The sequence below is a fragment of the Podarcis bocagei genome, assembly GCF_964188305.1.
Source record: "Podarcis bocagei genome assembly, chromosome: 12".
NCBI classification, from domain to species: Eukaryota; Metazoa; Chordata; class Lepidosauria; order Squamata; family Lacertidae; genus Podarcis; species Podarcis bocagei.
Genome location: NC_138137.1, coordinates 12,937,530 through 12,963,926, shown reverse-complemented (window position 1 = coordinate 12,963,926; position 26,397 = coordinate 12,937,530). Strand labels below are relative to the sequence as shown.

At 42.2% G+C, this 26,397-nt stretch overlaps 1 protein-coding gene across 2 annotated transcripts in view; it reads left to right on the top strand.

Annotated features, from left to right (window-relative positions):
- Positions 1–15,157, top strand: part of CDCP1 (CUB domain containing protein 1) — a 44,168-nt gene extending 29,011 nt beyond the window's left edge. For both annotated transcript variants that reach the window (XM_081164520.1, XM_081164521.1), the window contains exons 5-9: positions 356–568; positions 2,750–3,136; positions 5,462–5,827; positions 8,289–8,376; positions 12,071–15,157. In XM_081164520.1, the coding sequence (XP_081020646.1) occupies positions 356–568; positions 2,750–3,136; positions 5,462–5,827; positions 8,289–8,376; positions 12,071–12,506 (1,490 nt within the window). In that variant the 3' untranslated portion in view covers positions 12,507–15,157. The remainder of the gene's footprint in view (positions 1–355; positions 569–2,749; positions 3,137–5,461; positions 5,828–8,288; positions 8,377–12,070) is intronic.
- The last annotated feature ends 11,240 nt before the right edge of the window (positions 15,158–26,397 follow it).

The window sequence follows — 26,397 nt, the reverse complement described above, 5'->3', positions numbered from 1 at the left end:
CTGTTGGTGGATTGAAGTCACTTAACTTTACAAAAGCACATACTTAAAAGGAGGACCCACAATGAATGACACACTGATTGATAAAGTATTCCATTAATATGCCATGACAGTTGCTTATATGGAGAATTCAGGTAGTTCATAGTTCTATTCAAGAGAGGGGGTAACTTTCTTTACCTGTCCATGTAAATCAGAAATTGGTGAACAGCTTAACGGTTTCAAAAGATGCCCCTAAGTAATTTAGATTCTTCTTTAGATCTTGCAAATCATGGAACAATAGCTGCACCATTTTCTTCTTTTTAAGAAAGGGACTAGGTGCTACACTTCTTCTAAATTATCTCTGTTTTCTTGTTTTCAGACGTAACCTACAGAGTTGACCTCATGAGAGAGAGGGACTTAAATCTTACAATATTTTCGAAGCCAACACAGCCTGGAAGTTTATGCTTGATCTGTATTAATCGTAGTAAAAAATGTGAGACCAACGTGACTTTAGTATCCGGTTCCAGTTACACTATCGCCTTACTGTGTAAAAATACAGAGAATGTGAGGGTAACGGCTGTGCAGTCTAAAGGTATGAACAAAATGTCTGGAATTTAGTTCCCTTAAAGTGTGTATTTGGTGGGGAGACATCTGACAAGAATGTATTCCTATTTTTACTTGCCCTTGCAAATGCTGTTTGTTTTCGTCATCTGTCCTTTTGTTGCTCATTAGCCTTGACTAATTAGAAATAACATTTGAGTTTTTAGATGGGCAGATGGAGCTGAGGTAAATTGTCAGTTGATGGGACCACCATCGTATGTTCCTCGAATTCAGATTGCAGAAAGTCTCATTTTCTTTTCAGGAGAACAAAAGTGTAGCTCAGTCTACACAGATGCCATTGCTTTTAAACTTAGTCTTCTGTCTTCATTATTTTTAAAAGCGTGGGGTTTTGACAAGGGAAGTGCTGTTATAAGTCGGGTGCCTATATAATCTTGCAGTGGGCCTTATTTTATCACACTGTTTCTTTTGTTTTATCTATCTCTTAATGAGAGCTAAAATGTTTTTCTTTAATTTTTTAAATAGAGTGAAATGCTCCTTAAACGAAACAGTATTACAGTCCTGTTATTAACTATAACCACTGTCATTTTAGTTAGATACTGCTCTTGCTCTCGATGAATGCAGGCAGGGGGCACCATAATAAAACACAATAAATATATTCAGCAGTTGTTGTTTTTCAAAAAGATAACATAGTAGTGTGACAACATAATAGCAACCTGTTCAGTAAAGGAAACTCATAACCTCAAAGCCTGGGGGAACAAATACCGGTATATATTTATTATATGTATTTAATTTGTATCTCACTCCCCCTTGCTGATCACAGATCCATGACATTTTAATACTTAATAATAATAATAATAATAATAATAATAATACTTTATTGTTATACACCACCCATCTGGCTGGGTTTCCTCAGCCACTCTGGGCGGCTCCCAAGAGAATACTAAAAACACAACAAAACATCAAACATTAAAAACTTCCCTAAACAGGGCTGCCTTCAGATGTCTTCTAAAAGTCAGGTAGTTGTTTCTTTCCTTGACATCTGATGGGAGGGCGTTCCACAGAGCGGGCGCCACTACCAAGAAGGCCCTCTGCCTGGTTAAAAAATGACTTAACCCTTTTTGCTAGGTTCCATATTTTTAAAAAATATTATAACGCTTTAACTATTTCACTGTTTTAATTCCCCCCTTTAAATTAGTGGAGTTGACTGTTAAAAAAACAAATAAACTGAAATGACTCCGATCACAAATGTTGTAGTGAATGTGTGTTCGGCCTCAGATTGTTCATGTGAAATGGACTTTCTCCATATTTTTCTTATTCTTACCCATGTTTAGAGACCACAATAATAATAATAATTTATAATAATAATTTATTATTTATACCCCGCCCATCTGGCTGAGTTTCCCCAGCCACTCTGGGTGGCTCCCAATCAAGTGTTAAAAACAGTTCAGCGTTAAATATTAAAAACTTCCCTGAACAGGGCCGCCTTCAGATGTCTTTTAAAGATAGGATAGCTGCTTATTTCCTTCACATCTGAAGGGAGGGTGTTCCACAGGGTGGGCGCCACCACCGAGAAGGCCCGCTGTCTGGTTCCCTGTAACTTAGCTTCTCACAGCGAGGGAACCGCCAGAAGGCCCTCGGCACTGGATTTCAGTGTCTGGGCTAAACAATGGGGGTGGAGACGCTCCTTCAGGTATACTGGACCGAGGCTGTTTAGGGCTTTAAGGTCAGCACCAACACTTTGAATTGTGCTCGGAAACGTACTGAGAGCCAATGCAGATCTCTCAGAACCGGTGTTATGTGGTCCCGGCGGCCACTCCCAGTCACCAGTTTAGTTGCCGCATTCTGGATTAATTGCAGTTTCCGGGTCACCTTCAAAGGTAGCCCCAATCACCTCCATGGGCCTATCTCCTGTGTAGGTGGTGATGACCACATTCCTAGGTACCTTTTTTCCTAGGGAAGGGAGACCTGGCCACCCGTCTTTTGTACACCCCCTGCCATTCTCTAGCCCTAGCCTACAACAGCCCCTTGGTTGACCAGACTCTTAGCAAAATTCGTGGCTCCCCAGTAGGCCTTTTTCCTTGACTCCTCTGTCCCAGACTCATCAAATTTCTGCATAGCTCTTTGATACCCCATATGTCTTCTATGGGTAGCCACCTGCCTGTTTCTCTGGCCCAGAGCCTATGGCTATAACCGTGTGTCTTTCTCATTGCAGTCTGTTGGAATTCCAAAGCCTGCCAGATGAGACCCTTCCATCTGCTTGTACCGCCGTTTCTTACTGGGCTGCCAATCCTGCTTGACACGTTTACGTGGAAACTCCAGGCCCCGGCAGACACCCTCATAGAAATCAGGTCTCCAGCCTCGAAACTTAAGCAACATATCCCAAACCAGAATCAAGTATGCTCTGGGGGTTATAGTTACTCCATTAATGGCAGCGCCCCAGAAAAGGCGTTGCGACTCGGTGTCTTCTGCCCTGGTGGAGCCATTGAGAAAATTCAGATGAAAGACAACATCACTGTAATGCTTAAGACGTATGGCATAAGGTGGATCAGTGAGACTCTGAAACCGAACCTCACATTGTTTTTTATGCCCGTTATTCAAGGTGAGTTTATTCTGTTTTGCTCCTTCTCGGCATTCAAAAAGTAAAGAAAGTTAAAATCTTGTATCAGCCCAGTGAAAGGCCCTTTCCCAAACTGATGTCAAATATCCCGAGGTTGAAATGTGGTTATTCTTTTTTTGGGGGGGTGTAATATCTGAGATCTAGTAAAATTTGGATTATGGCAAGGAAGCCTAGGTGTTGTCATTCTAAAAGGGTTATATGGTTAAGGATCCACGAGCAAAAGAGGGAACTTTCGTGGGGTCAAAGTCATCCCTGTGAAAATGTTTAAAACCCCACCAAAATTCACTTCAGTTTGAGATTTCGGCAGATGTTGCCAGCATGGATTTTGAAGCATTATCTGCAATGATTGTCCCTGGACATTTTGGAAAATAATAATAATAATAAAAATCAGATTGCCATAAAACAAAGAGGTGTGATTTGGTAAAGACAGAAGAAAAAATACGGACAAATAATTACTACACGCAGCAGCAAGGATAAAGATCTTCACTTGTGGACTAATAAATTATTGAATGTATTAATACGAATAGAAGTCATAAATATTGCAGCTGTTGAATAAGGGACTATTATTATGATTGGAATACAATTGGATTAAATAAGACTTTGGAAGCAGAAATATATTTTTTTTATTAAACCTGTAATTGTAGCATGAGGGGGCTACCAAAATTATACAATTGGATATTGGATTAATTTATATTTGATTTGGTATTGTGATTTGATATGGATATAATGAGGCATATTTTGGATTTTTGTAATTGAAAACTAATAAAAATTAATGGGGGGTGCGCGGAGAAAAACGAATGGTCTGCGAAAGGGGCATGGGTTTATTTATCAAAGGAGAGCTTAGCATGTCTGCTTGCAGACAGGTTTTGTGGCAGGGCGAGTTTAGATCTTCCACAGCATGTTTCGCCGCAGCTCTAGGATGGCTGAAATAGAGAAGCAGGGAGAATGGAACATGGAAGGGAGAACAAGTTAATTTTCTCCTGCTCTGGAGGGTAGGACTCGAACCGGTTGCTTCGAGTTACAGGAAAGGAGATTCCGACTAAAGATTGGGGGTAACTTTCTGACATTAAGAGCTGTTCAGCAGTAGAATGGTCTCCCTCAGAAGGTAGTGGATTCTCCTACCTTGGAAGTTTTTAAGAAGAGGTTGGATGGCTGTTTGTCATGGATGCTTTAGCTGAGATTCCTGATTTCAAGGGATTGATGTTCTGTACATAGTATGCTTAGTGCTAAGGTTTAGTCTTATCAAGGGTGGATAAAAATCAATGATTTTTTAAAAAAAATAAAAATAAAAAAATGGATTTTTAAAAATGTAAATTGGATTTTTTTTTAATTTAAATCGGATTTTAAAAATAAAATGCTTTTGGGGAAAAACCTTTCTAAAGATAGTTTTCTATTTAAGTTACATTATAGTCCAAAGGCTATTCAACAGGAAATAAGGATTTGTTTTAAGTTTTTCATGTGTGCTAAAACTCAGTCTATGGTTTTGTTTAAAAATTGTTTAACCACATCAGTTAACAAACATGGATACGTATGCTATAATGTTATTGTTTTAGTGAAATAAATTGTTTAAATTGTTATTAAGGGAATGATTATTTTTCTCCTTCCAATAAAGTACAGCAGAAAAGTTGTCCATATAATTTCATAATTACTGTCTTTGTATTTCTACTAGTATCACCAAATCAGAAATTTTTGATATAAATGTAAAAACTACTCTGAAAATTTATTATTCCAAAAACGAAACCTTCATCTGGTTGTAAATATTAAGATTATACCAGCAAGAATGAGTCTTTCTGTAAAAAAACGATTTAAATCAAGTCTTACTGACAAGTGATTTAAATCTATTCGATTTAAATCAAATCCACCTTTGTCTTATCATAAATTAAGTAATTGTAAGTTAGTTAAGTCTGCTGCAACTGGATTTTCTTATGGACTATGCCAATCCTGAATGTTTTGGATTTCTGACCATTATGCTCATTTGCCTTCAGTAGCAGTAAAGCTCTGTACAATTGCCTCTGGTCTACTGTTTGGGTAATTCTGCTACGTGTTTAAGCTTTTCCTCCACACGTATGACATAGGTGACCAACTCTACAATTCTATGACTCTATGAGAAGTGATTCAGTGGGATGTGAAACCAGGCAGATTCCTTTGTGTGTACACAATTTTTTTTAGCACAGCTTAAATTGCAGGATCTGCATGTCTTAGAGATGGCTAAGCTTTCTTTCACAAAGGGTTTATTTTGTCTTGCACGGAGAAGTAAAGGGCAGCAATGACTTTGCACATTTGTTGTTGTTTTTTGTGCCCCCGCAGAAGAGTGTGTATTCAGCGTTACTCCAGATCCGAAAACCGAAGTTTACCTGCAGACCCCTAACTGGCTGGAAGGTCTGCCTCCTTTCACGTCTGTGTATTGGAACATCACCGTCCCAGCAAAACAAGTTGCGCAGCTGTCGTTCCCAAAGGACCGTATGGGTGTTACTTGTGTACAGAGCCGGGCGAACATCTATATTCAGGAACAGAGACCAAATGCGGAAGAAACCGTGCGCCGCGAAGATCAGAAACTACCTAAAACTCTCGATCTGAAGCATCATTTCTGGGTAAACATCACTAACTGTAAGCCGGCGACCAATCAACAACTGAGCATGCAGTTCAGGGTGAAGTTTGTTCAGAAAAAAGCAGGTGAGGTACCACATGTTGTGCGTTGTTTCACAATAACCAAAGGGAGTTTCCGTCCTGACAATTGTTCATCTTTCAATTCCGTGTTCTTTTCCCATGAACCTACAGAGTTGGGGAAGAACTTTCTACCTGGTTTCAGTCACACAGGGGTTAATTTCCTGGGCTATAGACAGTACAGTGGTACCTTGGTTCTCAAACTTAATCCGTTCCGGAAGTCCGTTCCAAAACCAAAGCGTTCCAAAACCAAGGTGCGCTTTCCCATAGAAAGTAATGCAAAATGGATGAATCCGTTCCAGACTTTTAAAAACAACCCCTAAAACAGCAATTTAACATGAATTTTACTATCTAACCAGACCATTGATCTATAAAATGAAAGCAATAATCAATGTACTGTGCCATAAAATAAATAAGACAGTGTTGTAGATGATAAAAATTAAAATTCCTTTTTTTTCTTACTTGCACTGACGATAGTCATTGTTTGGATGGGGGGCTTTTATCCATTTCCACAGTCACACAATCAATCAATCAATCAATCAGTAGCAAAATCAATCAATCGCAAAAACAAATGAACTGAAAAAGCCTCAAAAACAAAAATGTGAAATAAATGGCAAAAATGAAAGCACAAAACTTAATCCGTTCCGGAACTCCGTTTGACTTCCAAAATGTTCAAAAACCAAGACGCAGCTTCTGATTGGTGCAGGCACCCTGGAAACAATAGCCGGCAACCACATTGAACACTCGGCTTCCGAAAAACATTCGGAAACCGGAACACTTACTTCCGGGTTTTTGGTGTTTGGGAACCAAGGCATTTGAGAACCAAGGCACCACTGTAGTTCCTAGCTGTCAACATGGACTTCCTTCTCTTAAGCACTACTTCTACCTATGTTGAGCATCTTTTCAGCTGCTTTCAGCAAGCTTGTATCCCCCAGACCACTGGACCACTTCCCCTGCCAGCCCGCAAGGTGGGGGGGGGTGCCTACAAGGATTTGGGAAGGAGGTGTATGTGGGACTCTGTCAGCTCCCAGGGCCCTCGCACAACCTCGCACACAAGCGAGGAAAATCTGTTGGGTGTAAGGTGCAAGTTTACCTGTGCTTCATTTGTTACCATAAACTGTTAACTTTGTGTAAAATGGGATGGAGCTATCAGAGGACTCTGCTGTATTAGTAAAGAAACAGCGAATGGAACGCGCTATAAGCATGCAACACCAGATGGCGCCCGAGAGCAGGAAATTTTAGAACCCCGTTTTACATAGAGATTTTTTTCTTATGTTGAAACGATCTCATTTCTGTCTTATTTATGGCGTTTCCCTTGTGTTTATATCCACCCAAACAAAGTTCATATTTTCATGGCGCAACCATGGCAGAAATGTTCAGGGGTGCTTTTAGTGAAACTCCCCGTTGAAACATGGCAACTACCTGTGAACATTGCATATAGAAGGGAATAACTCTTCGCTTTTTTAGTGTAAAAATATTCATGGTGCTGAAGAGCAAATCTGGAACATATTTCCTGTCACAGCTGAACTTTTAAATGAGGCTAGATAGTCATAGCAGTTGAGAGATTATATTATCTAAATTTCTTTTTCTCTTCTATTTGGGATGTCATACGTGGGAACATTTTTTAAAAGAGAGAACATCTTGTGCATGACTCTTTTGCAGTTGCGTAACTTCTTGTGTTTTCCCACCAGTTCTATTTCTCTCTTCCCTTCCCACCATCCAGCTGTTAACTACTGGACAGACCGTCTTGCATTTGTTGAAATTCTCCTGATTTACAAGTTGCTGTGTATTTCCTCCCCCTGCCTTCCCCCAGTGTGTGTACTAAATTGCAATAAAAAGGTAAAGGGACCCCTGATCATTAGGTGCAGTCGTGGCCAACTCTGGGGTTGCGGCACTCATCTCGCTTTATTGGCCGAGGGAGCCGGCGTACAGCTTCCGGGTCATGTGGCCAGCATGACTGTGCCGCTTCTAGCAAACCAGAGCAGCGCACAGAAACACCGTTTACCTTCCCGCCGGAGCGGTACCTATTTATCTACTTGCACTTTGACGTGCTTTCGAACTGCTAGGTGGGCAGGAGCAGGGACCGAGCAACGGGAGCTCACCCCGTCACAGGGATTCGAACCGCCAACCTTCTGATCGGCAAGTCCTAGGCTCTGTGGTTTAACCCACAGCGCCACCCACGTCCCTGCTAAATTGCAATATATGGATTTTAGATCGTAAATCTCTCCCAAGTGTTAAATGCATGGCATGAAAGTTTAGTCAGGAGAGAACCCCGCAGCTTAACCCCTTCCCTTCCAGACCCCCTTCTATCTCTCTTCTTTTGTTCCTTTGGATTGTGTGTCTATGTGCACACGCTCATGAAAATCTGGAATGTTTCAGAAGCGAGCGAATGCGGTGACTCTGAATCAGGACAAGATGAGCCACCTCTCCGACTGTTTATCACTGAATGTCTCACTTTAACTTTTTGCAGGTTTGGCAGTCATAATTGGCGTTGTGGTTGGCGGACTCGCACTGCTATCAACTATTGGACTTGCCATATTCTGCGCTAAGAGGAAGAAGTAGGTATCTCTTGTTCTCAGAGGTTTTCGGCGCAGATTAAAATGTCCCATTTTTTTGCCAGAGGCAGACCCAGGTTTTAACAAAGTATTGCAGGCTCCACACCAGGGAACCCTGAACGTTATTCCTTTGTGAACTGGAGCCTTGAACGTGCTTCGATCTCTTCCTACTTAAGATGTGACCTGAGCTGTTAGAACTTGCTGTGCCGATGGCATCGGGGCAGAAATCGCAGCAGGAAATTTGTCGTCCTGGCACACACACTGGCTGCATGTTAACTGGCGCAAGAGCTGTATTTGCACACCTTAAGGCAGGAATGGGCCACCTGTGGCCTAACATAAAGTGCTCTCTGTAAGCAATCAATTCAGACCCCTGGCAGCCTCCCCCAGAAGTCTGTTTTGTAGCAGGAGGTGACTAGCAATGATTTTTAAGGCTGAATTCTAATTGGTCCTCCTGAAGGACAAGTTCTTCCCCTGAGATTTATTTCTTAGTGCTTGAAAACTTGCCAAAACTGTTCCAACTTCTCTCTCCCAATAATGCCTGCTTGTTATGAATCATTTCTTCTAAAAGTAATTTTTTCCCTCATTCCCTGTTTAAGGCGACTCCAATTTAATATAGATGGTTGGTTGAACTTGATGGTTTCCACCACAGACTTCTTGATCTCTCTTCATGCAAGTTTCCCTTTACCAGCACCCACAAATGCCACCCCTCCAAAGCAACCCCCTTGGCTGTCTCGGTCAGAATACAGTCAGGAAGGGAGAGACCCAAGTTTCCCAATTCTCTTCTGCTTGTGGAAGTCACATCGTGATGAAGCAGTGATTCATGTCTGTGGTTTGCCCCCATTCAGAGGCACTTGGGCCAATGTCACAAAGACTTTAGCCTGTATGAACTCTTAGAGTTCTGAATCACGTTTATTTTTAATATGTGTATATCTTCCTATACTATGTGAACAGGGAGACATATAAAATGAAGTTACACCAGAGGAAATGCTAAAATTAGGGTGTTATCTGACAGCAGCGTTTTTGCAGGGTGGCTATTTCACATGGTTCCCTGTGTGAAAATAAAGTGGGAAATTCAACGCTCCATCTTGAGATGATATTATTATTATTATTATTATTATTATTATTATTATTATTATTATTATTACCCCGCCAATCTAGCTGGGCTTCCCCAGCCACTTTGGACGGCTTCCAAAAGAATATTAAAATACTGTGATACATGTTAGGCTGAGATATGTTAGGCTGGCGGCCATGCAGCCCAAGGCCTTTTTAGCATAGTCCCCATAGCTGTAAAACTCCTTTCCTGTTAAGTTCGATTCCTTTCCTTATAGTTGTTTTTATTCCACAAAGCTTCAGATCAGAAGAATCTTTATTTGCATCAGTCACTAGCCATAGCCATAGCAATAAAATAAAATAAAATGCACTAAAGATAAGGGTAAAGGCTTAGCTATGCAAAATGCATTCTAGAGGTTTACATCAATAATCAAATAACAGATCTTATCCTAATTGCACCTGCTAAACAATTTGCAGTTTTTGCTGTCACCTGGTTATCTTCAAGTTCAATTCCTCTCCCTTTAGCTATTTTTATTCCATGAAGCTTCTGGGCCAAATTGAGTGTTTTATACTTGCTGTTGTCTTGGTTAATATAGTCATACCTTGGATCCTGAACGCCTTTGTACTCAGAAATTTTGGCTCCTGAATGCTGCAAACCCGGAAGTGAGTGTTCTGGTTTGCGAATGTTCTTTGGAACCCGAACGTCCAGCGGGGCTTCCGATTGGCTGCAGGAGCTTCCTGCAGCCAATCGGAAGCTGTGCCTTGGTTCCCGAATGTTTTGGAAGTCGAACGGACTTCCAGAATGGATTCCGTTTGACATCTGAGGTACCACTGTAGAAAAACTGCTAATTTTTAAGTTAAAAGGAAGATGATTTATACAGTTAAGTTATTTCAGTTCAGTTGACGATTGTAATTTCCTGTGCAACTTCAGACTCATCAAACCAGACTCAGCCTGCCAGCCTTTCCCAGTGGCCAGTGTTAGAAACTCAGATATATAAGCTAATTGCCGAATGACAACTTAAACCTTGACTACAGTCACCACAACAGAATGTCTGGGCACTGTTGCTATTAATAATAATAATAATTTAATTTCTGTATCACTTTCTATTAAAAATAAAAACTCAAGGAGGTTTATAACACATTAAACCATCAAATAAAACAATCCAGAATAAACCAAACTCAAGTTTCAAGGAAAATATTTCAGATCCTTCTCTAAGTGCCTTTTTGCTATCACCATATATTTATATCGCCATATACCTACCTAATTTACATAGCAGAAGTACTCTAGGAAGCCAGTGTGGTGTAGTGGTTAGAGTGTTGGACTGGGACCTGGGAGATCAGGGTTCAAGTCCCCACTCAGTCATGAAGTTCACGGAGTGACCTTGGGCCAGTCACAGCCTCTCAACAGGTTTGTTGTAGAGATTAACTGGCGAGGGGGTTGAACCATGTACTTCTTGGAGAAGAAGGTGGGATATAAATGCAGTAAATAAGTTCTTCTGATTAACCTTGTTTAAGAAAGCTGGAGGGGCCGGCCGGTTGCAAAACGCCCCTGGCGCCTGGCTAATTTCAAGCACTGCCAGTGGCTCCCGAGGGCTAGAGTAAACTTCTTTCTGGACCTGCAAAACAACCAGTGAAACTATCAAGCCACTGTCAGGCTGCAATATGTACATGTGAAAGGCAGAATAAATGATGTTCTAAACAAACTGGATCAGCTAACTGGCCAAATGAAAGTGGATATTACAGGGAGTAAAGGTAAAGGTAAAGGGACCCCTGACCGTTAGGTCCAGTCGTGACTGACTCTGGGGTTGCGGCGCTCATCTCGCTTTATTGGCCGAGGGAGCCGGCGTACAGCTTCCGGGTCATGTGGCCAGCATGGCTAAGCCGCTTCTGGCGAACCAGAGCAGCGCACGGAAATGCCATTTATCTTCCCGCCGGAGTGGTACCTATTTATCTACTTGCACTTTGACGTGCTTTTGAACTGCTAGGTTGGCAGGAGCAGGGACTGAGCAACAGGAGGTCACCCTGTCGCGGGGATTCGAACCGCCGACCTTCTGATCGGCAAGTCCTAGGCTCTGTGGTTTAACCCACAGCGCCACCCGCGTCCCTTCATTACAGGGGGTATTTAGACCTAAATGCCTACCTGGGAGTAGAGGTTGGAAAAGCAGGATTTGGGGTTAGGGTCTAGCGTTTGTCTAAGATAACAGTTGATCACTCTGGCAAATGTCTGTAGATGTAGACCTAGCTCTTTTTGGGTGGCTGGGCAGAGAATGCAAGTTTATAATTAAACATGACCCTTTTTTATAACTGGTCAAACTAGCACATGCTTCCTAAGCTTTGCAGATCAAAATGATCAAAGAGAAAGTTTGTGTATGTGCAGTACAGTTGTACCTTGGTTTTCGAACAGCTTAGTTCCCAAACGTTTTGGCTCCCGAACGCCGCAAACCCAGAAGTGATCATTCTGGTTTGCGAACTATTTTTGGAAGCCGAACGTCCGATGGGGCTTCTGATTGGCTACAGGAGCTTTCTGCAGCCAATCAGAAGCCGCCCTTTGGTCTCTGAATGTTTGGAAGTCGAACGGAGATACGGCTGTACATGCAAAAATGGCGTTATTTTTAACGTTTCTTTCTTTGTTTCTTTTTTCCACCAGAAAAAAACAGGGAAACCAGACTCCAGCCATAGGAGTGTATAACGGTAACATCAACACCCAGTTGCCCGGAAAGCAGGGCATATTCAAAAAGAGGAAAAAGAACGAGTCTCATATCTATGCAGTTATTGATGACACCATGGTTTATGGGCACTTGCTAGACGACTCTATGAAACCGGAAAATGCCGAAATAGGTGTGTACCAGCCTTTTACTGGGCCAGTGAGTACGGCCCCTTCGCCGCCTCCGATCAGGAAAATATCCAAAGTGCCCAGTATGGAGGAGTCGTCTTTCACAATATTGACTGACAGTGAGATCTATTCCTTTGCACAACGCAAACCAGAAGAACTCCAGGCCAATGGTGACGTGACTTCGAGTGGTAATGGAAATGTCGGCAAGTCCTTGCTTGAGGAAAATGAACAGGAAAATTCAGAGCTCTAATGTTTATTCGACGGTTCAGATAAGAAACTAAATCTTGCACCCATTTTTCCGTGATTTACCTTTTTCAAAAATAATAATAATGAAAACAAAATACTTTGGTTGCTGCAGCTCTGTTCCGGTTTTCGAATGAGCATGCTCAGACAGTGTATTTCCGTAGCATGTTTTGCAGGGATACAAGTAACTTTGAACATGGAAAAGGACAGCGAGGCTGTATTTTCAGTCGTCGTAATAGCAGACCTGTGTTTTTTAAAAGGCAAGAAGAGATTGGAGCTTAAACGAAGCTGGAGAACTAGGTTGCCAAAAATATCTTCCTGTGTTTCTTGTGAAGATTTCAGCCATACTACAGAATAAAAAATGTGGGTGTGCAGAATGGCATAGTCTGAAGATGGTTTTTTCACACCGTAGCCTTGTCACAGGAATATGACTTTTATTATTTACATGGATTCACTTCCTAGGATGTGACGAGGATTACACCAGTCCTTCAACGGACAATGCCTACAACAACTGAACAGCAAAAGTTATTGTGCTATTTGTGAAAAAGTATTCTACTTCTCTTTTCAATCAGTTGTATGGTGTATGTATATATACAGTTCAGGACATTTCATTTTCTTTCTTTTTTCATCTATAATTTTATTGTGATTGTCCTCCAGTGATGTTTTTAAAACTAAGACCAGTGTGTCGTCCAGGTTCTTTTTTATTTTTATTTAAATAAAAACAATTATTTAATTTTTATTCATGCATATAACATAGCAGTTTCCACTTCGCCAGCAAATATGCAAATGATATAATATTGCCAAGGTTCCTGTGCAAAGAAATGATTAGTTCAGTATGAATGAGGTTTCTAATCTGCGCAACCCTTATAGTGTAAAAACGATAGACTTCAGTGTAAAAAATTCAAAATTATTTAAGGGCTTGACCTCGATGGATGTTTGAACAATGTTATGCTCCGAAGACGCGTGAAAATATGCAACTTTTATGCATATGTGCAATCAATGGCTAAGTCCTTGCCTTCAAATATATAAGAACAAGGAAGACAACAATGCCATTTTCAAGGCCTGTACAACTCTGGATTTTGGCAGCATAAATTGCCCCAAACCTATGTATTCAAGTGCCTGATTTTGTGGGTAGGTGAGCCGCTTTGTGGAACATAAATAATTGTTGCACACTGTGCTAGACTTCCAGCTGGCTTAGTGTGAATTAACTCTTGCAAAGTGATGATTAAACAGAATGCAAGTTAGGAAAGGATGGAATGGCAAAGTTTGCATTTTTTTTAATTGACATAACACTATGTCACTTGACTGAATACGATTGCCATACACAGGCTTCACTCAGAAATATTCAGCAGTTAATACAATGTGGGGAAACATTTCCACTGGGCTTTGTGGCAGCTACTTGACATTAGCATTTCATCTTTGTACATAAGTGTTTGACTGTTGCGCAAGGCCTCTTGCAGAACTCCCATTTACCTCAGCAGTTGTTGAGCAAGGGCTGCGTCTGGCAGCATGTGTCTGTGGGCGTGCGCGTGCATCATGCGCAGAGTTTTAACTAGACACAGAAAACGGATAATAGTTAAAATCCAGAAGGCTGTTCGGTGATGCTGTGCGAGAGCAACGGGGCTTTCTGGGGCATCCTTCCCCAAAGAAGCTGCCTTAACAAGTTCAAGTTGCTCCTGAGACTCAGGTGAAATATCAGCAGTGACTTCTGAGCTGGCAAAAATGAGCAGCGCCTTGTGGTTTTATAAAGAACTTTTCTGGATTCCTTCAGAATAACGCATTCAGCAGATTTTGTGCCGCCATATAAATTTGTACCACCCAGTTCTTTTCACTCTGTTGTTTAAATGTGTATCAGTTGAAACCAGTAACTCCAGTTTCCATCATTAGCATTTAATTTTCACATTAATAGTACTTCTAGTCTGTGTATTGGCTCTCGTCACTTAAATTACATACAGTAGTCAGGATGTCTTTTTGCAATTCATTCTGTGGTCTGTGTGAAATATCTTGGCCTCGTGTTCACTGTTGGGCATCTCCCATTGCACGGTTGTGAAATGGATGGGTCTCCGTAAACATCATTTTTGTATGCATATATCATACGAATTTGTCCTGGAAGGTTGGGCCTATTTTATAAATGGGAAAGTATGTTATGACACTGGGCATTGTCTTTCTAAAGTTGCGTAAAACCTCGTTTCCTGGCAGTATGACTGTTTCTAAAATAACCCCCCCCCCCGAGTTGTATTTCTTGTAGCCTCTGTGAATGCAGAACACTATGCAATAAAACCTTCATGAGAATTGCAGGCACAGACTGGGGTTGCATAATTATCCCCCAAGTTATTTGTTTTGATGCCACTATTTCTATATGCCGCTCAATAACTTATTCACTGTATAGTCCTCTTTTTTTAATGCTCCATTTGAAGTGTTGTCTTACAAGATGCTGTCATTGTAAATATTTGTGACACCTTTGTACCTCACTGAAATCCACAGTGTTCCTGTTCCACAGTCTTAAAATGCTGTAATTTTTTAATTCCAGGCTGTTTTTTAAAAAAATATTAAAAAATCATTTTCTGTGTTTAATGGAGAGGGACATGTTGATGCAAAGGGTCGTTTTTTACATGTCTGAGTTCTTCAAAACTGAAATAAAATGGTGTTTACAGTTAACCGCTGCTTACCTGCATCTTAAGTAACTACTGTACTTAACAGAAGGGTTTTGGGTTTTTTTGAACTCCCTTTTTTGGTTTGCTGGTGGCCCCAGATTGGCAGGAATTGTGCTCAAAATGGCATCATTCTAGTGCTGCTTTATGTGAGTGTAATTGGTTATGAATCATTGGTGAAAAAACAGGAATGACAGCGTACTGTTAACCTGTATCCTCCCTTCTGACAGGGCCATTTCTGCTTAGGGGCCAGCAGTGTTCGAAACTCCCATTGTTCTAGGCGCATTTTGTGACAAGGAAATTCATTAGTGCAAGCAGATTTTGAGCTCTGGGCGCCTAAGATTTCAGATTAAAAAACTGCAGAGTGGAAGGAAAGGGGGAGCTTTTTTCTGCCTCCCCACTTCCAGCCACACTCTGAAGACTGGAGAAGAGACCCTCTTAAGAATATTAGGGGGGTGGGCAGGGGAAGGACTAGACCATATGAAAAATGAACACAATATTTTAGCTGTAGTTAATTCATTTTCAGCGCTGTATTCTTGTTCTAAAAAAGCGCGCCTAGACATTCCATTATTGCACCCATAACCTCGGTTTCAGGTGCCATTTAGCTCCTATCTTTCATAGCTCAGTTTCTAACAGTGGGAGCCAGATAGCTATAATTCCTGCCCTCCCAGAATTCCGTTTTTATTTTCCAACTGACCGTCCCATGGCTTCTAAGCAACCTCAGGCCTCATGCAATTTCCCCCCTAGGGTGTGTGTTCATGTTACCACCTTAGATTCGCATTTAAGACCCTTTTCCTAGTTTTGCTGATTCCTCTCTTGTTTCACAGTGGCCCTGTTATGTTTTCATCTGCTTGCTTATTCAATGTCAAATTCTTACCTGTAAAGCAAACTGAAAAGTATCTACGAATATATTGGTCTTTCCTGAACAGACGACCGTTCGTCTCCTTGACATCTGAGAGGAAATTAGTCACTAAAGGTGAAGAAAACCTCATTGTTAGTAATTCAGGTGAGCAAGGATCCACCTTCAGTTGCAGGTGCTCCAGAATCTAGCAGTCATCCAGTGGGTGATAGTCAACTAGGTTTTACTCAAAAGTAGGCCCACTGAAATTAATAAACATGACGGAAGCCAGGGCGTACCAACCCAGAGGCACCGTCTTGCACCCAAGATTTGGGGGGCAGCGGCACATGTTTTGTGCGCATTATATCGCATCATTGGGCGATGCGCCCTGATGATGTGACATCATGCGTATGACATCACACACACATGGCTTGCATCGCTAGGAGGAGGCTTCCTCAGGACGAAACAGCCATTGAACTGCGCTGTGCTCGGCCCCTTCTGCCCCTGCAACATCAAGGGGCCCAGCCCCCTGCCAGTAAATATTGAGAGGGGTGATTACCTCTCCACCCCTAGGAATTCACTGGTGTTCAAAGTCCAAGTGCGCATGTCATTCCATACCCAAACTCCATAGGTATTCTGTACCGTCTTGAGAAATACTCCTATTTGATGCATTTTCCCCACAAAGCAGGTTCCATCTGATTTGAAAATGGAAGCCTCGGCCCAGTATATCTGAAGGAGCGTCTCCACCCCCATCATTCTGACCAGACACTGAGGTCCAGTGCCGAGGGCCTTCTGGCGGTTCCCTCACTGCGAGAAGCAAAGCTACAGGGCCTTCTCGGTAGTGGCACCCGCCCTGTGGAACGCCCTCCCATCAGATGTCAAAGAGATAAACAACTACCTGACTTTTAGAAAACATCTGAAGGCAGCCCTGTTCAGGGAAGGTTTTAATGTGTGACATTTTGTGATGTATTTTTAATCTTTGTTGAAAGCTGCCCAGAGTGGCTGGGGGGGGCCTAGCCAGGTGGACGGGGTACTAATAATAATAATAATAATAATAATAATAATAATAATAATAATAATAGAATTTTAGAGTTGGAAGGGACCCGAGGGTCATCTAGCCCAACCCCCAACAATGCAGGAATTCTGCCACCAATCATCCCTGGGCAGCCTCAAACCACCAACCTTCTTGTTAGCAGCCAAGACACACTGAGCCTTAAACTGAGATGTGTACATTTCAGGCTACCGTTGTCCATGTGCAGACACAGGTTAGGTCTGGGGAAGAAAGACATTCCTGCCACTTCTCTGGTCTGTACAGCCAGTGCTTTTTTTCCTTAAAAAGAAATGCTTAGGGGTGCTCTCATTTTCCTACTCATATTGAAATATTGCCCCTCAATGAGGCCAAACTTAGATTCACAAAATGTTTCGGGGTATGCCTACCTGAGTCCCCTCCCAGAAAAAAAGCACCATGTACAGCAATGTACCCCTGAGGGTGAAAGAGGAGAGCGCAAAATATGGTCTGAAGCTCAACATCAAAAAAACGAAGATCATGGCCACTGGTCCCATCACCTCCTGGCAAATAGAAGGGGAAGAAATGGAGGCTGTGAGAAATTTTACTTTCTTGGGCTCCATGATCACTGCAGATGGTGACAGCAGCCACGAAATTAAAAGACGCCTGCTTCTTGGGGAAAAAGCAATGACAAACCTAGACAGCAACTTAAAAAGCAGAGACATCACCTTGCCAACAAAGGTCCGTATAGTTAAAGCTATAGTTTTCCCAGTAGTGATGTATGGAAGTGCGAGCTGGACCATAAAGAAGGCTGATCGCTGAAGAATTGATGCTTTTGAATTCTGGTGCTGGAGGAGACTCTTGAGAGTCCCATGGACTGCAAGAAGATCAAATCTCTCCATTCTGAAGGAAATCAGCCCTGAGTGCTCACTGGAAGGACAGATCCTGAAGCTGAGGCTCCACTACTTTGGCCACCTCAGGAGAAGAGAAGACTCCCTGGAAAAGACCCTGATGTTGGGAAAGATGGAGGGCACAAGGAGAAGGGGACGACAGAGGACGAGATAGTTGGACAGTGTTCTTGAACCTACTAGCATGAGTCTGACCAAGCTGCGGGAGGCAGTGGAAGACAGGAGTGCCTGGCGTGCTCTGGTCCATGGGGTCACGAAGAGTCGGACACAACTAAACGACTAAACAACAACAACAACAGCAATGTAAGAATGCGACTTGTAATGCAGCAGAGGATTGGGACCTTGCTGTGCTTCAAGCTGCCCATGTGAATTTCAGTAGATCTACTCAAAGTAAAAGTTAGCTAACTGCCACCGTAGGCAACCTGGAAACGCCTAGTGTGTTCTTTAAAAATCCAGGCACATTCCTTTGACTTCTGTGACACATTCTTCCTCATACTGCTCTGTCTGCACCTGCTTGCTTGTGATTTAAATAACCTTGATGAATCAGACCCCATTCAACATCAACAAAGATTCTGATGAAGGCAAGGAATCGCATTCCTTACCAGAGATTTAATGCATGCTTGTTAGGGCAAGCTGCGCAGTCCACCGTGACAATCCTAAAAGGAATAATAAATGAAAACTGATTTTTAAGTTACTGTTGGCTGCTTTTTCTTTTTTTAAAAAAGGAGGTGCCAGTTATTTTTTCCATCATATGCATCCTCTGTTGGCTACTAACTCCCAGAATTACATGATTAATGCCCAATTAAGGACTTGAGGCCAGACACAGGATAGCTCATCTTCATTAATAGCTGTGTGAATAATGGCATTAATCATACATTTTTGTACACTTGTGGAAAACGAGCCCGTCTCTCCTCATACTCATGCCTGAAATTCAGACGCTGGAAATCACCACAAAGATTAACTCTGTCGGTGAAGGTGAGGATTGAGGTATTTATGTATTTTTATAAAAAATTTTAATTAAATTTTTGTTTTACAATTTCAAATACTCATTTTTACATCCTTGAAATATCAACGACTTCCCTTCTTCTCTTTCCATGTTTCCTCATAAATCCCTACATATTTTACAAAAACTATACCATTCAGTAATCCATTACTGCATCCATCAAAGACTATTTACACTGTTGAATTTATCTTTATGCTGCCAACGTTTTCAACTGTACACAATTATTTCCCATGTATTCAATAAATGCTTTCCAATTTTCTCTACCAAGGCAGTGGTAGACATGGCTCAGTTAAGACCCAGATTACTAGATTTGGTAAATATTTGATTGCACAGAATACGTCTGGTATTGATTTATTTGTTTTAAAACAGCAGATACAATTGATGGGCTTCAGGACACAAGACAGGAAGTTAGTCATCTTTCATTGAAAATATTTCCCCCACCAGCTATTTTGACAGAAAAAGTGAAGGTGTTTTGGGGCCGTTTTCCTCCTGCAACAGACAGTAACTTTAGGAGGCAAGAATTATGGCAGGAGAGAAAGAATTGCTACCCCTCACTAGATGCCATGACTCTCACCCTTTTAGACATTCCCCACGGCTGGTTTTCTTTTTTAAGGCCTCTTAAATGCAACCACTCGTGTGCAGTTTGGCCCTTGCAGCTTGATGCATGTTGTTGTTGTTTAGTCGTTTAGTCGTGCCCGACCCTTCGTGACCCCCTGGACCAGAGCACGCCAGGCATTCCTGTCTTCCACTGCCTCCTGTAGACTCATGCTGGTAGCTTCGAGAACACTATCCAACCATCTCGTCCTCTGTCGTCCCTTTCTTCTTGTGCCCTCAATCTTTCCCAACTTCAGGGTCTTTTCCAGGGAGTCTTCTCTTCTCATGAGGTGGCCAAAGTATTGGAGCCTCAGCTTCAGGATCTGTCCTTCCAGTGAGCACTCAGGGCTGATTTCCTTCAGAATGGATAGGTTTGATCTTCTTGCAGTCCATGGGACTCTCAAGAGTCTCCTCCAGCACCAGAATTCAAAAGCATCCATTCTTCGGCGATCAGCCTTCTTTATGGTCCAGCTCTCACTTCCATACATCACTACTGGGAAAACCATAGCTTGAACTGATGCATACCAAAAACCAGATTGTTCAAAAGCCTGAAGTCTCCAGGTTTGCTTGGCTCCCTCCAGGTGGAGGGCTTGAATCTTCAGGTGAGTGAAAGTGTTGAAGGTTAAAAAACCTGTTCTTCCTGGATCTTGCCAATTAGACACAGGAGCCAGAGGAGAGAGAGAGAGTCCAGCAATTTTATTACTTTGCGCAAAGTAAGATGCAGTGGAATATTTCTCAAAAGCTGAACCCCTAAGTGTTGTTCACCTGGAGTTTTTATAGGGTTTACACACACACACACAAAATACATATAAAATCCAATCAGAAGCCCCCAGACATCTGCAGAGGGCAACTGGCAAAAAAAGCCATTGGATACAACTTTTTGCGATGTCCACGTCTGCACATTGATGTGTCAGCCCTTCGACGGCTTCTTGCTTTTTACTAAAAAATGCCTGCATGGATAAAGTTCTGAAGCCTACTGAAATAAAAAAATAAGGTCTTATATATATAATAAATGTTCATAAATGTACCAAGCAAACATGTACATAAATATATAAACCACATGTCTGAAGCAGCACGGGAAAATGGCCCTGACAACCATTTTGACTCCCAAACTGACCAAATGATTTCTCTGCAAGGTCAAGGAAAATCGAAAAGCCTCCCCATTGTCTTTTCGTTCACAAATCCCGTCTTAAGGGTATGTCTGTGTATGAATAGGGTGAGCCTGTGACCTGGCTCAGGAACTAAGTATTTATCATTACAAAAGACTGGCCAGGCTCCCCAGGGTATCCAATCAAATAAGCATTAAGAGGTAACCTGCCAGACAGGAGGTAAACAACGCACTCAGATTTCTGTTGTAGACCACCCTTTCTGTGATGTAGGTATGATGTGTCTGGGGGTGGGCTTGGACTCCAAGGCGGGCAATTTAAAATGTGTATATAAGGGCAGGCACACCTTGGTTCGGGGTCCTCCTCCTTCTCCTGCGTGTGAAGGGGGCACCCTGTTGCAACAGTTCAATAAAGATCAGGCTTACGAGCTGCTTTGCTTCTCAATATTCTCTGGTTGGCCTCTGCTATTTTCTCCGACCAATGGAGGACCTGCAAAGGACACTTGTGTCCCCCATAAGAGAATAAGGGCATATTTTCGTTTATTACACTACATACTAAGGGTGAGTAGTCCTTGGTTTGGCTGGCATGGCCGGTTTACTCCCAAAAGTTTACTCTCAGAAGTTCACTCCCAAATGCCTCCACCAAGTGTCTCCAGCAACCAAGCACCAACTGGACTATGTGTCTTTTATGAACAAAAGGGAGCTTTGTGTCTCATTCAAAAAGGTCTCTTACCAGACCCCCAGATCCCCCTAGTGCAGGCATGTCCAAAGTCTGTTTCGGGGGCCTAATTTGGCCCACTAGCCGGTTTAATCCGGTCCCTGTGGCAGTTTATTTCCTGGAGTAAAATTCTAAAAAAACAACACCTCAACAACTTTGATCCTAAAAAAAAGGTCAACAACTTTGGTCGCCCTTTGGTCGCCACGGCCCTTCACTTCATCAAATCTGGCCCTCTTTGAAAACAGTTTGGACACCACTGCCCTAGTGCCTCAAGAGGACCTTTCAAAAAAAAATCACAATTATTAAGAAGACACTGCTTGCAGCTTGCAAACTTCAGACCGACTAGAACTGGCTGCAAATTATAACATAGACATTGGATATTTGTGGGGTCAGGGTGGGATCCTGCCATCCTCCACTCTCCTCTCCCAATTGCCCTTTGTCTTCAGGGCTCGCTCCTGTGAAAACACCAGGGCCACAGGAATAAGATACTGTGGGTTCATGGGTGTTTTGAAAGCAAGTGTTGTGTTGCCATCCTCATGCAGCAAATACGACAAACTGCTGGCCTCTGTTTTCAAAACCAAGCATATTCATAGGACAACTTCCGCTTACTTCTCTGTTCTGTCTGTGGTTGGGAGAACAGCGACTCCTTGTGGAAATGCTCAGCAGTTAATAGGATTTTTAGATTTTTCTGCATGCATATTGTGCTGGCTTTCAAGTACAGTGGAACCACGGTTGTCGAACGCTTCGGAAGCCAAACAATTCAGAACCCAAACGCCTACAACACGAAAGTGAATGCTTCCGTTTTCAAATGATTTTTGGAAACCAAACGGCTTCCGAGGCGCATTTTTCATTTTTTCCCATTGACTTTGCAGTCGGCCCATCGAGCCTCTGTTTTTGAACTATTCGGAAACCGAATGGTCTTCCAGAACGGATTAAGTTTGAAAACTGAGGTTCCACTGTATTAACTTTATTAATAGGAGCTGAACCAAAATGTAAGCTGGACCATAAAGAAGGCTGATCGCCGAAGAATTGATGCTTTTGAATTATGGTGCTGGAGGAGACTCTTGGGAGTCCCATGGACCGCAAGAAGATCAAACCTCTCCATTCTTAAGGAAATCAGCCCTGAGTGCTCACTGGAAGGACAGATCGTAAAGCTGAGGCTCCAATACTTTGGCCACCTCACGAGAAGAAAAGATTCCCTGGAAAAGACCCTGATGTTGGGAAAGATGGAGGCCACAAGAAGAAGGGGACGACAGAGGACAAGATGGTTGGATAGTGTTCTCGAAGCTACCAGCATGAGTTTGACCAAACTGCGGGAGGCAGTGGAAGACAGGAGTGCCTGGCGTGCTCTGGTCCAGGGGGTCACGAAGAGTCGGACACGACTGAATGACTAAACAACAGCAACAAATCTTTCCCAAATTGGGGGGGGGGGGCGTGAAGCAGTGACACATGCCCCCCCTGCAGTGGTGATCCCAGGGTTGCTCATTAAAGGGGTTGTGTTGAGACGAGTCACTTGTCTTCCAGAGCCAGCCCAATCCCCAGACAGATTGGTTAACCCTGATGTGCGCCAGATCCCCGTCCGGGGACTGGGAGGGATAAATGCCCAATGCCTAAGCCAAGTTCTTCTTTCATCTGAAAGCTGAATAAAGTTGTGGCCAATTTTAATCCACATAAACACATTGTCACAAGTCATTATTCCACCCGGGTGTCGCCTGGGGTTGGGGGGGTCTCCGCCTGGGCACACAAATGGATCACCCTAAATCTTTTGCAGGCCTAAGCAGTACTGAAAGCAGGATGATGTTGGCCTGTGCTTATGGCACGAATGAGCACAAATAATCACGAATGAGCCACGAAAAGTACATTTGGAGAGGGGGCGTACCAGAGCCTTGTGACACCCTTAAAGACGAACAAACTTGACAAAAGGTGATGCAACTCTCTCATCCTTTGGCAAGATCCCTGAACTTTAAATGGATTACCCCAACACATGCAATCGTGGAAAGCTTTTTTGTCCTGTTTCGGTGAGCAGTCGCTGCAAAACATCCACATAACCCAGCACACGCCATGTATTGCTTTAACATGTTTATAAGCAATGATGTTATATCTGGAATGTTTCCTAAAACCTGACATTTAAAAACTGCCTACAAGTTGTAGAATGGGATATGCCTGCCAAGACAAGAGTCACTTAAGTCACCTCTTTAGCTGTTTGCTCAAATATTAGTCATAACCCAAGGCTATTTGTAATAAGCGTCCGTGGAGAATGGTGTGCTCTTCCCAATTTGGCTCCTATGCACCCACAGACTCTCCAAATTGGAGCGTGTCCCAGTCTCTGGGCACAGCACTGGAAGGACAAACTGTTTTTAACACCCACCCCTTTCTTTTTCTGATTCAAACTTCACCAAATCTGGTGCAAACACTGTACCAAATCCTGAAGCCTAAGAGAACGCAGCTGTAGAGGAATTAATTCGCAGTCATTCTTCTGCTTAAACAGTTGGGTGTGCATAAAGTAAATGTAGGCCAAAGAACTCCACCCTTTTACAAAACAGAAGAATGAGCTGTGCGTTAAATATTTTAACAAAACATAAAAAAACCCAGATGTGGAATCTGTGGATGGAGCTTGAAACTTTATACAGTAATGTATTGTTTATTAGCCACAACTCTCAGCATTTGATAAAACGCAACAATGACAAATAAAGTGTCAATTTGCTCCCTTTTCATGACACCCAAAATCTGCCACCCCAGAGTACTGCCTATGTCTGCCCTAATGGTAGAGGTTTACTTCATATGAAATATACCATAAAGGGCTTAACTGTACAACAGGATGAATGAAAAATGGAATTCAAATGTTATTTAAATGAATGTAACTAGAACTCTTGCTTTTTAAAAAACAACAACAAACCACAACCCTGCCAATGTATTCTGTAATGCTTCCTGTTCCTTCAAAGCTACATTGTCAAGGAAATAAACAACTATCTGACTTTTAGAAGACATCTGAAGGCAGCCCTGTTTAGGGAAGTTTTTAATGTTTGATGTTTTATTATGCTTTTATTTTGCTGAAAGCCTCCCAGAGTGGCTGGGGCAACCCAGTCAGGTACAAGTATTATTATTATTATTATTATTATTATTATTATTATTATTATTATTATTATTATTATTATTATTATTATCATCCCTTGTTTGTAGATTGTAGGGCCTAACTGAAGCACTACTGGTGCTGCAGCAAGTAAACACTGGTGGAATCATGCTGCAAGCAGAATTTTACTCACAAGGTACAGTGGTACCTTGGTTCTCAAACTTAATCCGTTCTGGAAGTCTGTTCCAAAACCAAAGCATTCCAAAACCAAGACGTGCTTTCCATAGAAAGTAATGCAAAACAGATTAATCCGTTCCAGACTTTTAAAAACAATCTCTAAAACAGCAATTTAACATGAATTTTACTGTTTAACAAGACTATTGAACCATAAAATGAAAGCAATAATCGATGTACTGCGCTATAAAATAATTAAGACAGTATTGTTGATGATAAAAATTGAAATTAACTTTTTCTCTTACCTGCACTGTTGATAGTCATTGTTTGGATGGGGGGCTTTTATCCATTTCTGCAGTCACACAATCAGTAGCTGAACTGGGTTCCACACAGTCGCACAAACAAATGAACCGAAAAAGCCACACAAACAAAAAAGCAAAACAAATAGCAAAAACAAAAGCACCCAACTTAATCTGTTCCAGAAGTCCGTTTGACTTCTGAAATGTTCGAAAACCAAAGCGCAGCTTCTGATTAGTGCAGGCGCCCCGGAAACAGTAGCCAACAGCCGCATTGGACATTTGGCTTCCGAAAAACGTTAAAAAAACGGAACACTTACTTCTGGGTTTTTGGCATTTGACAACCAAGGCTTTTTGAGTACCAAGGTACCACTGTAATAGCAAAACCTTAGTTAGCATCTGACACAGTCCTTTATGTATGTTATGTACTGAAGTTCTCACCCTGGGCCAGCAGGGGGATACTGTAGTTTTACTCAGGTCCACATATGCAAATAAGGGATCGAAAGTGGCGTTCAGTGATTGGATAGTTACAGAAAGTTGTTACAGTTATGTTGTACTCGAGCTCTATATAAGCAGGCTGGCTGAGCCCTTCAGTTCAGTTCTGTCCTGGCCTCTGAATAAACAAGAGCTGTTTGAAGAATCGCTGTGTCGTCCGATATGTTCACTCACAACTGAACAATGTATAAGGGCCCAAGGCTTGATAAGGCTTTAAAACAGGGATGAAGAACTGACGGATGTGGTTTGACTCCAATTTACAACTGCACAGCCAGCATAACCAATAGCCAGAGATTCTGAGAGCACCATCTGCAGGGCTCTCTATCCCTGATTTAAAGTCTGAAATATGTTATTCCTATCAGGTATTTTAAGTAGAGAAGCATGTGCTTAAATTGCTTAACAACAGGGGTTGTTTTCATTGAACAATCTCAAAATGTCACCTGAAGTGAGACTTTAATGCTAACTTAATTGGGTCAAATGAGGCCTCGTTAGCTGATTAAAAGAAATTTATCCGTTTAATATTCCCACTTCATCGTTCTGGAGTGCAGATGGCGCTTCGCTTTCTTCGAACATCATAAAACCTAATTGGAAACATGCATTCTGTAAGAAATCTTTTAAATGTGCTTCAAATAATGTGTATGGCTTTGATTTGAGAATGGTCTTGGCAGCAACTGGCTTGCCGCAAATTGAACCACATGCTGAGGAAACCGTTCCTTTCTTGGTGGCCTTCATTGGTGTACAGAGAAGCTGGATCCAATTATTTGATTTGCTTAGACTTAGATTTATTGGCTGCTTTCCCACCCAAATAGCACCACAAAAGGGACTTGCAACAAAAGAGTTGAGGCACCAATCCTGTACCAATGCTGTACCCACTTAACCAGGGAGTAAGGAAGGAGGGAATTTAACAGCGAGGGCCATCCCTACCATTAGACAGAATGAGGCTACTGCCTCAGGTGGCAGGTCCTGTAGGGTAGCAGTAAAAGTGTTGGAAGGCAGAACTGGATGTGTTTCATGGTCTGTCTTGGGTCCGCTAAGTTAAC